This window comes from Uloborus diversus, chromosome 6 (assembly GCF_026930045.1).
Source record: "Uloborus diversus isolate 005 chromosome 6, Udiv.v.3.1, whole genome shotgun sequence".
In the NCBI taxonomy this organism is placed as follows: Eukaryota; Metazoa; Arthropoda; class Arachnida; order Araneae; family Uloboridae; genus Uloborus; species Uloborus diversus.
Genome location: NC_072736.1, coordinates 90,774,205 through 90,788,175, shown reverse-complemented (window position 1 = coordinate 90,788,175; position 13,971 = coordinate 90,774,205). Strand labels below are relative to the sequence as shown.

Below are 13,971 nucleotides of genomic sequence, written 5' to 3'. Positions count from 1 at the left end.
CGTTTGGCGTAGTGACTTTTAAATTGTTTCTCTTTCTACCCCTCTCTTTGAATTAACTGCAGCCATTAATGGAATATATCAACTCAACCTTTCACTTCTTGAAGCTATCATCAACTGGTAAATTCTATGGATGGATGATTCCATAGTCCATCATGTGGGACAAATTGGAATACATTTTGCCTAAGTTTATCTATTATGTGCTAGACACGCTCTTGAAGATCAGTTTTAGACTTTTCAATGCTTGCAAAGTATCTAAAATATCCTCTGAATCTAATGTTGCAATATTTTTAATAAGTACTTTGCTTTTCTGCTAATTATATTTCAGTGTTAGTATCAAGAAAAAACTAATAGTGGATCATTGCTCAGAAATCAGACATTTAATTTTGCACATGACAGCTCTTTTGTTCAAACAAAAGTGAATAAAATGTATGAAATTTCTACCTAGTATGACGCCAGTCAAAAATAATTATGTTTATTGAAACCAGCTCGCTAAAATTACTACTTCATTAGAATCTCTAATTCGAATTTGAAGTTTTAAATTTCTTATTTTCGATGAATGAAATTTCTTATTTTCGATGAATGAAATTTCTACTTTCGGAATTAATGTTGGCGAAAGAAAAAAAAAAGGAAAACTCATGCAAAACACATGACTAATGATTATGTTTTAAGCTAAATAAAAAAAGTGCGTTTTCAGTCGAACTCGTTTATAACGAAAGCGAAGGGACTACAATATTTGCTCGTTATAACCTAGTGGTCGTAAAAAAAACGGGTTAGTGAAAAAAATTATGCATGCCTGCTTATATATATATATATATATATATATATATATATATATATATATATATATATATATATATATATATATATATATATATATATATATATATATATATATATATTGTACAGTACCAAAACAGTTTATTTGTTTTGAACTTCTTTTTTCGTTATTGTTTTCGAGGAACATGTGGCCCGAAAAATATTGTCATTTCCATCCGTGGCTTAAAAATAGTTTGAAGTTTTTTTGCACTTTAGAAGTCAAGTATGTCACGGGCTAGTTAAACTTCAAATTCTTCACATTTGTCACTATCGTGGTCGCGTTTATTATTTTTTCATCTGCATTAGTTTCACTTTCAGCTACAATATCCTCGGAAGTATATTTCAGAAATGATAACATTCGTTTCAACAGATAATTCAACAAAACATGGAATTTTTAAATGCTCCTTTACTCCACAAGTTTCAAAAAAAAAAAAAAGGGGGGGGGGGAGGGTTGTGTCATCAGTTGTTTTCAGGAATTATGTCTTATCTTTAACACTCTGTTGAATTCAAAAGGTTGATGTAATTACTCTAAAAGTAGAAAAATCTTTTTGAGGTGGAAAGCAACAGAAATTTTATGAATTACAAATATATTGCTCGCTTTAAGCAAGGTTTGCTCGTTAAAAGAGAGTTATGCTTTCAGTTACTTAACATTGTACCAACCAAATCATTTTGATTTTCTCTCTAAATCCGAGCTCTCGTTAAAACAGGGCTCCTTATTAGCGAGTTCGACTGTATTTCATCTGACTTTTACCATCCATCTGTAAATATTGTATTCATGGCAAAAATTGTATTTATTTTTATTGCAGAAATAAAAAATATGCATCTGTCGCTGCACAATCATAAGACTTTTTTTTTTTTTTGACCGTATGAATATTTAACTAGGCACTTTTAATATGAATCAAAATTGTAACATCACTGATAATTGAATAAACATAAAATGAAAAAGAATACTTTGCTTCATTAATGATGTATTAATACTCATAAAAATGTAGTATATAACTTTTTGGTTATTTTTAATAATAAATGAACAGTCAATATTACTATGAACAATGTAATTTTTATATTGAAGATACCGTAGTTTAAAAAATAAAATATCGGAAATACCAAAATATCATGACATTTTCAAAATAAATATCGTATATATATCGTGATATATATCATGATATATATCGACTGATGTATATCGACGAACCTTGCTAAAAGTTCAATGCCTTATTTTAATTACAGTTAAAATTTCCTCTAAAAATGTTAAAACTACCCATTTAAAAACATTAAATCTGATATTTGGTCTAACGATGCCATAAAGAACTGGCAGTGAAGCAAATTTGAAAAACATTTATTAACCTCAAAATAAACACGATCGAAGTTGGTTATGTTATTTCACCTCCGAAGAATAAATTTAGACTGTCGTGATTAAAAATTCAAATGATCTGACCGAAATCCCAGAAACTGCCTGCATGCTTCCCTCAGCTCGTTAAGCAATGATTCTCAAATTTCGGGGCTGTGTACCTCATCTTTTTAAAAATCGTTTGTTTCCTAAACTTTACTTCCACACAAATAGAAACCGCTATGTATAAATAAATTTTGATTCCAATCCCATCGTTAAGAATTTAAATCGGCGCGCCTCTGAGCCTCAACTTTGCTTAATTACGCCATATGTTCATGTTAGACTTGCCTTATTTTTCCTGCTAATGGCGGATGAGGGTTGATTAACTCGAGTTTTGAAACTGATGGAAAAGACCAGTCAAGCAGACGATGCGTACGCTAGGATAGATTTTTAAAATATTGGCTGGATGGTTATCGTTCCGTTTGCTGCCTTGACGTCAGAGACAAAGTAAAAAATCGGTATCGACAGCTACCTACACGCCCCCACATATCGTGTTAACGTGTTCGGTGCAGCTGATGTGAGAGTGCTGTGTTGACTCGGGTGGAAACTCTAGCTAATGTTGTTATCTCGATAGACGCAATCAAATTATTACGAGCTGTAGCTGCTTTACATCATTTTTGACGCTTTTTTGAGTTGTTACTCACCTGAATGGAAACACAATCTGCGTCGAATATGCGTCATTTTTGATCAGGGTTTAAGGAGTAAATGCGCGTCTATATGTCTTATCCATCCATCGAAATTATACATCAATCTCTTTCTTTATTTTATTTCTTCATCTATTGTGTGTGTGTGTGTGTGTGTGTTTTAAATACATATTTAATTTTTTTTTCTTATTTATTTATATCTTTCGGTTGTAGTATCGATTTATTTTTGTTGAGATTTTCTTTTTTAACTACCATTGTGAAAATCGGGTCAATTTTAAAATGTTTATATTTTTTTCCGAAATAATTTTCGTAAACCATACAGCCTGATAATGAGACCAAGTATGTCAAAACGATATGATAAAGGAATTAAACTTTCTTGTGGTTTTATAATGTTCAATAAATACAAATTATTTCGGTTAAAGTTAAAAGCATTACGAAGATCTCAATTTTTTGTGAATTGTGAATTTCTGTTCCCATACATTTACCCTAAGTGAGCCCTTGCATAATATATGTCTAATTCTTCGTATTTTACTACCTGTTAATCTGTCTATACATTTATATACATTAAATTATTTTTTTAAATATTATTTGCATCTTGAAAATCTGTTTTTTATCAGTATTTTTTTTACTCATACGTTTATAAATTTTAGATAAATATCTATAAATTATCTTTATTTGTATCAGTTTCACCTACATTCAAAACGTTCGACTTATATACAATACTTATATAATACTCTGTACATATGTTGACTGTGTATGTAATTGTCAGTCTATCTCGATTATCTCCGTATGTTTTAATGTCTCGACCACAATTTTCAGTTAATTTGTTTACTTTCATACTATTCTGTTTGGCTACTCGTAAACTTATTCATCTCTTTTGTTGATAATAAACCAAATCAGTAAAATAGTAAAATAAAAGGTAAATAGACACGGACAAGTAAATGTCGCTAAGTAGCAGGTTGGAAGGGATTTAAGATGAAAAGCTAAGCAATGAACATTGAATATATACAGTTAAATATGTAATAGTGCGACTAATCTCTGGTATATCTATGAGTTACAGGATAAGTTGCTTTATTGGTTTACATGGGCTAAGGAATTTTATACGGCTAGAGATTGGTTCATAAACAGTCCTTATTTTTACATTTATCCAGTCACGATTTTTGGCGGAGTCTCCTAAACCCCTTTCGTTATTTTATTCTGCACCTGATACTGATAGGTTATAGATTTGCTTAAAAATAAATAAGTAAAGTGGTATTATTTGAAATAAATGTATGGACAAATGTGTAGAAAGCCTAGTAAAATGGATAAATGAAAAATAAGGAAGATTGTATGCAGTAGAAATGTAAATTGTATTTAGTAAAAATGTATATTGTATTCTGGAAAAATGTATGTATTAAGTAAAAGTGTGTGGTTGTATTTAGTAAAAATTAATCTTACTCTTTCACTGATTGTATATTTTTTTTTTTTTTTTTTTGAGGGAGGGAGGGATATTACACTGCTATTAGAAAACATCGCAGTTAGAATGATGCTACCCATCCCACTAATTTAATGCCTATCTTTTCTACGCAATCCAGTGATACCGCTATTGGAAACGATTTCTGTGCTAAGAGCGCTCGTAAATATACACGGCGTGAAAAAGAAAGGAATAAGTGCTCTATCCTCCACGTTTTTTGCATAATTCTATGTAAAAGGGAATTCGTTGCTCTTTCTCTGTCATAACTTCCTTAATCCGAAAACAAACGGCCCTTCACGTGTGTGTGCGCACGGTAGCAAATGAAAAGAAAAAAATCCCTTTATTTTATCCCGTCGTTGTTTTCTTCTCTTCCGTAATTTTTCCCGCTTTTTCCGGAGAAGTAGGAAATGCGTTCCCATAAACGTCATCCGTGATTGAGAATCTCGTCATTTCTTCCGAAAAAAAAGGGGGAATCGCCCCCGTTCTTGAGAAGTGAGCAATAATTCCTGTGTGTGTCTGTGTGTAAATGTATAAGGACGACGAGCAAGCCATAAAAATCCGAGAAGAAAAGACTTCGAGAAGGATGGAAAAAAACCGGAGTCGTTCTTCTTTGGGAACGAAGGGATGCCCGGCCAGGTGTTGGCCACAGCCCGCTTTAATCAACATTTGTTCCGTCTCCGCCTTGCTTTGCTTTAGCTTTTTCTCATTTGTTTTGGGCGGCCTATTCATTGCGGGCTCCCGTGGGATTCGGTGAATAAACGTCTTTCACCAGGTTAGGCGTGGGTGCCTGGCGCTAAAAATAAAGTCTTTCTTCGGAATTTGAGTTTCAGTTTTATTTTTTGGATTGGACCGTATAAGTTGCCTGCACCACATGCAGATTGTACCGATTGTTGTCAAGTTAGAATTTTCCAACATTGCTGTTTTTTATTAGTCGACGAAATTGGTGCAAACTAGAGGGTTTTTTTTTTTTTTTTTTTTTTTTCCAATTTGTGGAAATACTTGACATTTTTTTATACGAATGAAATTAATTTTGAAGTAGTGAAATATACGGAAACAGTGAAGACCATTATACGATCAATTCCTATAAAGAACTTCACAATATAAAATTGAAGATGGCGAGGAGAAAATAGATGTGTTCTGTTTTAATTTTCATTTATTTTATTTTAATTTATTTATTTTTATTTATTTATTTATTTTTTTTTTTACATTTGTGTTTAAAAGAAAAAAAAAGAAAAGCATTCAAATGTGTTATATTTAAAAAAAAAGTCCCGCTTTTTTTCTCTCTTGCCTTTCTCTTTTGTGTGTTTTTTTTTTTTTTTTTTTTTCAATTATCACCATATTAATTTTTTTAATGAAAGCTTGAATTAAATTTTTGAAACGTATTTTCCATTTTAAGGGTTCTTGTAGAGGTGTTAAAAATATCTCTGATTCTATCTAATAATCCCTTTAAAACAAAAGTGACCAAAACCGCATTGTAAAAACTTAGAGTTGCTTAATTATTAGTTGCTGCCATGTGTTTCGGTTTAAGAAGCTATTTCTTTGTCGATGCATAAAAATGTGAACTCCGGCACGAAAGATGAAAAGCAGAATATATTTGACTCATTATTTGACTTATTTTATTTTTATTTTATTTTTTTAATAGTTTTGCACAAAATTAAACTTTTTACTTTTTAATCTTCCTTGATTTTTTTTTCTTTTCTCCCTTGTCTATGGAAGCAGTTGTTGACTATCATTTTTTTGCTCGCATTATATTTAAGCTTCAATTAAAAATAATTAGTTATGATTTGAACAGCACATAATTTCAGGATTCATTTTTCATAAATTCAGATAGTTTTGTATTGTCGGAGTGTTGCACACAATTGAGTGTATGTGCGATCATCACTGAGGTGCTAATATTAAAATTCGCGTCAAGGAAAGAGTCGGAAAAACTGTTGATTTTACTGCAGGGTTTTAAAACTTCAGCAAATAATGGTGCATTGTAAAAGTTAAAAATACGTAGACTCTGTGTGCTTTGCTTGAGTGCTTAGCTCCTTTCGATTTAATTATTCATGCGCTAGCTAGTGTTTTTGATTTATTATTTCTTTAATACGTTTTTGATCATTTCTCTCTTCCCATCGGAATAAACCAACCCTTTCTGCCCTACAAGACCGGGAAAAAGGTATTCTAGACATCAGGAGCACAATGGGGTCGTTTCCAAAATTTTAAAGCTTTTTCTGAAAGAGCATGCTTAAAAACATAGGATCGGACCATTTTTTAAATAATTTGTTTAAGTTTAATATTTTAAAAAAAAATACTTAAATCGGTATGCTTTCATTGTTTATACTTCTGCCGATGACATCACAAATGATGAAATGCCATTCAGTGTTACCATTCACAGAACAAAATATTTAATTCGCATCTTTACTCCCGTGTATTGGCAACGATATGGTTGATAGCAAGCGTAGAGCGCAATTTTAATTCGCTTCTTGATTATCATAACGTTTGAAACGCGGTAGACAGATGCGCCAAATTGCAAAATTTGATGTCATCAAGACCACGCCTTGTTTGAAACATCGAACATTTAAAAAAAAATAATCAAAAAATAACTGTTGGGAAAATGAAAGAATTTTTTTTTTTTTTTTTTGCTTATTCTATCAATTTCAGTGACTAAAAGTACTACTTTTGACTGAAGGAAACAACCCTATTCCCTGCACTTCGGGATAAGAAGTAAACAATGTTTTAAGGAAACTTTGCTTCAGCACATCGGGTCACTACATATCGATGGCTAAGGTGTGATATCTCGTAACTCAATATTAAAGAGTATAAGTTACGAGGTATCATACCTTTAAACATTGTTGCTGTCGATTAAGTTAGTGTTCCTTTTCTTACATTCCTAAAATTTTTTCTTTTTCATTTTATCTGTCTTTCTTGTACTCTATAAAAATAAAATGTTTTTAGAACCAATAAAAATTTTGAAAAAGTCTGGTGAGAAATATGAGCAAGCGGTAAGATAGTTTAGCTTTAAATGGCACACGAACGCTTAAAAAATCATTTTCATAGAATTACTCATCCTTTATTTTTCATCAGAAGGTATTGTTTTTAACTAGACTTCATTTAATCCATTCGTTTAGATTTAGAAAAAGTGATGATATGCTGAAATTTAGGTGCTTGTGTGTGTGTGTGTGTGTATTAATGGAATTTTTTTTAAATAACAGTTATTCTTAGTTTACTGTCTTCTATAACTACTGGATGAAACATAGACATATTAATGCATGTAAAGAACGTGTTTAAAACAATTCAAGTCCATTGAATTTGCATTTAATTGGTATTGCCCAGTTTAGTTAGTTACATTCCCCGTATCAGTACAGAATTATAGGATACTAAGTATGTACCACACTGAAATTAGTAGTTTTCTAGTATTACAAATATTCAAAACTGCCAACTGCTACGAAAAAATCGCAGTTTCTACGAATTACAGCTTTAAACTACGCCGATACGAAAGCGGGTCCAAAAACTACGATTTTCGGATTTTTTAATTTACAATCCCAAAAACACACACACACAAAAAAAAAAAAAATAAATAAAGCAGCATGAAAAGTCTGAACCGGTAAGTTCAGAAAATCAAACTTCTACACGTGTGCAACAAGCATCGCTCTTCGAAAGTTGCATGGTGTAAAGATGGATCGGTTTTTAGATCGCGACGCTGATCCAGTCATTGAATCTTAAAAAAGCGAAAAAACTGAAAAAAAATTCCATGAAGAATGTATTTTTTTTAATGTTCCGTATTAATATTTTCTGTATCATACTTGAAAGTTGTCAAGAATCATTGTTTTTGTTGTTTATGCTGTTGAAAATTCATCACTGTTTAAATCGGTGGCTGCGGCCACGCTCCCCCCCCCCCCCCCCCCCTCCCGCCCGCTGCAAATGCTGCTACGATTTTGGATTTTAAAAAGTTGGCAGCTCTGCAAATATTATAAGCACGATTATAATTATGAGAACACCTCTTTGAGACTAAAAGTGTTCGAAAACACCCCAAATGTATCGGTAATGGATTCCTTTCATTTATGCTTCCGCTCGCCCATGCCATTATCTTAAATATCGAAGTTACTCGGGGAACTGATAAACATATACACACTATATGTATTCATTAACACGAACCATTAATGCCAAACATTGTAACTCTGCGACATATGAATATCCTTTCGGGATATCCGCTCTATTTATTCAGTCCTCTGGCACTTCGATTTTGACCAACATACCCACCAGAAACACTCTCCCCCCCCCCCCTTCTCCCAACTAATAATTCGAATTGTTCTCGTTAATCCCACACTGTGGCCATTCGAATACTGATATTAATAAACAGTAATCTGGATTTGTTACATCGGAGCTTTCATGGTGGATAATCATGTTGTTGGGGGCAGAGTCGGCTTTTGGATGGACTAACGGATATTACAATGCATATGTGAGTGGCTCTAAATTTTTTAATTGGGGTGGTTGCTCAATGGAATAGTCGCGCCGCGTTGGAGCTGGATTGCTTTTGAATGCATTCATACTGTTTCAAGATTGAGTTTGCTTTTGAATTCGATCGTGTATTCAGTGTGTTTATTAGATGAATTTACAAAACTCTTCTCCCGGCTTTGATTAAATTAAGTTTGCACAAAGTTTGAAGTTGATGCTTAATGAAATCGTCATTTAAGGTAGTGAGAAGCAAGGGGATGTAAGCAGACATTTTCAAAATTTAAGCAACACCGTTAAGTTGCGGTCCTAGGCATGCTTTCATTGAAAAGTTTTTCTAAATCATGCTGTATAGCAGCACCTACCACACCAGGACTACTAGTACTATCTCTTGCCCCAAGACAGAGCAGAGGTTCACCTGCCAGTTTTACTGGTTATCTCGAAATTTTTAATTTTGGCGCTTAATCCCTTTGCATCTGACTGCCTCATTTGTTGTTGCCTTAATTCTGAATATGTGAATTTTTAGATAGGTTTGAACGGAATAATTGAAAAGCAAATTTGGAATGTAAATGCTTTTTTACGAATTGAGAAATGGAAAAAGGAAAGAAAATTACAACCAATAGTTTGACATCCGAATCTCCAATGTGTGCGTCTGTCCTAATAATTATCCTTCTGTGTTACAGCCACTTTCGGCAATTAAGTATCGCGTACCACATATTTCTGTTGTTATTCAGGACGATTTCAAAAGGCCAAAAAATGAAGAAGAAAAAAAACCACTAACTTTATATTTATTATTTTTCGAAAACAATCTATCATTAGTTTTTGTTTCTTTCTGCGAAAATACGTTTTCTCGATTTTTAATTGCTTGGTAGATAATTGGGATTTTACTGTGTACCAATGCGCTACGGAAATGTTGGTACAGCTTTTTTTTGCCTTTGACTGTTATAAAATTTGATGTGTATATTAATACTGCATGACTAATTTTAGCCGATTTTTCTAAAACTAGTTCTATAAGAATCAATATGACTTCGTCCTGTGACGAATAAAAGCTGATAATAAAATTCTTCACAATGATAAAGTGTTTTAATCATTTCTCATATTTTTGTTTTTAGCCGTTGATCATGCAATAGTAATGAATACACTCTACTTACAAAACACAGTACTAATATACGGTGTGTCCCAAAAGTTTTAAGACTTTGGGTATAAAAGACGCAATAAATGCACAAAAGTTTTTTTAAAAAACTTTTAATTCAAAATAGTCTCTTAGTGGCACGATCTTCCAGCCTCTTCATGCCGTTTATAAACTCATCGTTTTGAATACTGTTTAATTTCGTTGTCACAGCTTCTTGTATCTCGTCTATCAACGCAAAACGGTTACCATTAAAGTCCATTTTTAATTTTGGAAACAGGAAGTGGTCAGGGGGACTCAAATTAGGCGAGTATGGTGGGTGGCTGACTACAGGAACCTTTTTTGGCCAAAAATTCAGTGTTAGCCGCCGCGGTATGTGCTGGTGCATTATCGTACAAGAGGAAAAAAGAACGGTCTTTCCAGAACTCGGGTCTAACATCCGCAATTCTTTTACGCAAGCAATCGAGCACTGTTGTTAGTAGTGTATCTGTGTTGGTAGAATGCAGCATTCATAATAGCAACTTGAGGAACGAATTCTTTGTGGATGACACCTTTAGAATAACAAAAAATGCTTGACGTCCTAACTTTTGGTTTTTGAAAGCGCAATTTTTCTGGTCACGGCGAGTTTTCGCCAACCCACTCAGCACTTTGGCGTTATTCACCATAAGCGATTTCTGACATTTCGTTCGTTTCCGTTGCACTTTTACCAACTTTAAAGCAAAATTTAATTGCAACATGTTGTTCGATATTTTTATTCATCTTAAATAATGACAGCGACCACTTTGATACTCCCACGCAATCTGCTACTAAACAGCTGTATATAATCCGATAAACTTGAAATTTTTATAGAGGTAAAGGAGGTTGTAGTAACTAGTTTGCGTAAGTTTCATGAAGCTGGCGGCTGTAGTACAGATTTTATAGCCACTGTCTTAAAACTTTTGGACACACCGTATATATGTAAGCAGGTTTAAGTTGTAAAATATTGTATGCAGAAATGCCACGCCAAGGGAGTCAAACCACCTTTAACAATTAATTTTAATCTTGTTTAGTTTATTTCTGCTAAAATTATTTGTATGATTGTATTTTCATTACAAAAACAATTCTCACATTTTAATTTTGTTTTCCTTCTTGAAAGCGATGAGGAAAAAAAATTATTTCAATCCGAATAAAAGATTTTAATGTATTCCATTTTAAAAAGACTGGTTTAAAAAATTTAATTAATTAATTGATGCATTTCTTTTTGGAAACACTTCTTTCTCCGCAAGTGCAAAAGTACATTGTAACAAATTCTAGCGACTGCGTGTTTGTTTTCCTTCTTTCTCTCCCCATTACTGGCTCATTATCCCAACCCATAATACTGATTTTCTTTTCGACGGAATTAAAAGTTGTCTTTGATCGCGCATAATTTGCATCCATTTTTAATTAACCTCAACGATACATACTTTCATCATTATCTCGAAATGTTTCGTTTGTGTACGTATGTCTGTGTGTGTGTGTATGCATTTGTTTCTGTTTTCTTTTTTTAACTGTGGTCTTTCTTTATCTTTCAGGGACCGTTTATACAAGCTAAATTTAAACAACGTTAACAAAAGCCGCTGTGACGTAAGTACATTTATTTGGTGACTTTTTCTTATTCTGATGCCCAGAGTGAGGCTTTTCTAATTATTTTGGCGCGAAATTAGTTTTCAGGACAAATGTTTCCTTTTAATTGTGCGGACAAAAGTCGCTTGTGTGTTCGCGAAATTTGCTTCGGAAGCAAGTCGTTTGTTTCTGTATTGGTACTGTAATTGCCCTCCCGCTTTGAATGAGTCGAGCTTTCGTTTGCAGCATTCTAAAAAGATGGCATATTTCACGTGGAATAAAAGTTTTTGTTTCGAATGGAATTCTATTCACTTTCTCATTCAAAAGCTTGCTTTGTGTTTTGTAATTTATTTTTTTTTCCCGTGTTTATAGAGTTTAGCCTCAATTTAAAGTGAATTAAAATAATAAATGTCCCTTTGGAGTAAGTCTTTTGTTTCAACAGAGAAGAGCCTGTTGTAGAAAACGATCCGAATTTTTCTCTAAAAAATGGATCGTTTTCTACAATTGAATTGTCTTTTTTTTGGGGGGGGGGATCGCGCAATAATTAGTAATTAGTACTGAGGTTTATATTTATTCGTATATTTTTTTTCAAATAAAATCTCAAACAATAGATCGTCGCGCAGAGCAACAGTAAGACATCTTATCCCAGAAATAATACTAAGATATCCTACTGTTGCTCTGAGGCGACGATATTGGTAAGCATAAAACATGCATGTTGTATTTAAAATTAATTCGTTTAATTTTTTAATATTTTCTTTATTATTATTAAAATAATTGATTCTTTTTTATTATCACCCAAAAAATTAAAATCTAAATGCCGATTTTTTTTTTTTTTTTTTGCAAAGTGGTTTTGTTTTTAGCCATAATATCCTGTAAGATCAACTTTTGAAGACTGAGGGATGGAAAATTCATTTGGGTGGAATTAGATGTAAAGAATGGTTTAGATGCTCACGGAACATGAGCTGATGTTATCGACTTGTTTGAAATAAAATGAAATGTGATTTTTATTTAGGTCTGAAGTAGGAAGTCTATTTTGTATTTTGTCATTCGAATTTCGTTTAGAACTTTTGTAATCATGCTTCCAAATGAAAGAGAAGAAATCGCTCAAAGATTAAATTCACTTTTCATTTAAAGGAAATCTTAAAATTACATTTTTCATGCGTCTTTAAGATAGTTTAATTTTATTCATTTAGTTTTACGAAAATTTAAGCGAAATTTGCGGATGATATATTTTCGTATAATATTAAGTAAAACTCTTTTGTAGCCAAATGGAATGATTGAGATATGTGTAGCAGAAGAAAAGGAGTTTAATAATATAATTGATACTTTCATTTTCAAATCTGTGTCCGGGCTTAGGTCTAAATTGCATATCCCGCTACAATATTTGCAGGAGATTGAAAGAAAATACAATTTAATTATCTATTCGATTGAAAATTCCTGAAATCTTTTGTGAATGAAATCGTATCAGTTTTCAGGTAAAACTGTTATCTCCGGAACGTACTTTTGTTTACCGTCATGTTTATAAATTTAAAATGAATATTCATTAAAAATATTAAAATTGTGGAGAAAATTTAAAATGCAGTGTCTCGGTAGTTTTTGTAGCCTCTTCAATTTAACACTTGCTGTTAAACAATGTTGTGGTTAATAGCGCTTGGTTATATGCTCTCTGTATATTCCCTCTTGGGGAAATGTTCTAGGTTGGTTCAAATCGCTTTACATTTTAAAATGAAAATTTTTAGGTGAAATCGTTTTATCACGAAATATAGTGCTTTGAAAAGGATAGCATGTATAAAACAGGTACGGAGGGGTGGGGGGAGTTCTCTTCTGGTACGTTTTTATTTCTATTGTGACTTCAGTCTTTTATTCATTTATTTATTTTATTTTATTCGCGTGTTTAAATAATAATGGTATGTAAAAATGTTAGCATGTATCTCTTTTTATCTTTTCCCGTTTCTACATTTAATATCAATTAAAATAGTTAGTGTCTATAACAACCACTATCGCTTAATATATAAGGATGATTTAATAACTTATTCATTAGGTAATTCAAACAATTAAAAGAGTATTAATTTTGATTATAAAGGATCCCACGTGTGTATATGTACGTGTGAGTGTGGAAAATATCTTCTACTTTCCAAATATCTTAAGCAAGTTAGCGCACAATTTCAGCGATTCGGCAAGTTTTAATGCATTATTCTTCAGCGAAAATTATCTCAATCGTGAAAACGTTTTTCCAAAATATTACGTTACTATGATCGAAAGTTTTAATTTCGATTAGGGCCCGTAGCAATCAGTTGACGTTCTGCCTATTAAAAACATGTTGATTTTGTATTTGTCCTTGATTTACCAAGGAATTTCCTGTGCGTGTGTTTGTGTACATATTTCAGACACTTTTTCGCATTTATTCCTCTAATTGAAGAGCTCGGGGCAAGAACGGGATAAGCCACACTTTTGAAAAAATGAGTTTTTTGGTCTAAATGGCTGCTTTAACAATGGGGTCGTTTCCAAAATTTTAAAAGTATTTTTT

The 13,971-nt window shown here is 32.5% G+C and overlaps 1 protein-coding gene across 1 annotated transcript in view; it reads left to right on the top strand.

Moving 5' to 3' along the window:
• Nucleotides 1–13,971, top strand: part of LOC129224521 (semaphorin-2A-like) — a 541,294-nt gene that overhangs the window by 431,914 nt on the left and 95,409 nt on the right. The window contains exon 5 of the mRNA XM_054858986.1: nucleotides 11,414–11,465. Coding sequence (XP_054714961.1) covers nucleotides 11,414–11,465 — 52 coding nt within the window. The remainder of the gene's footprint in view (nucleotides 1–11,413; nucleotides 11,466–13,971) is intronic.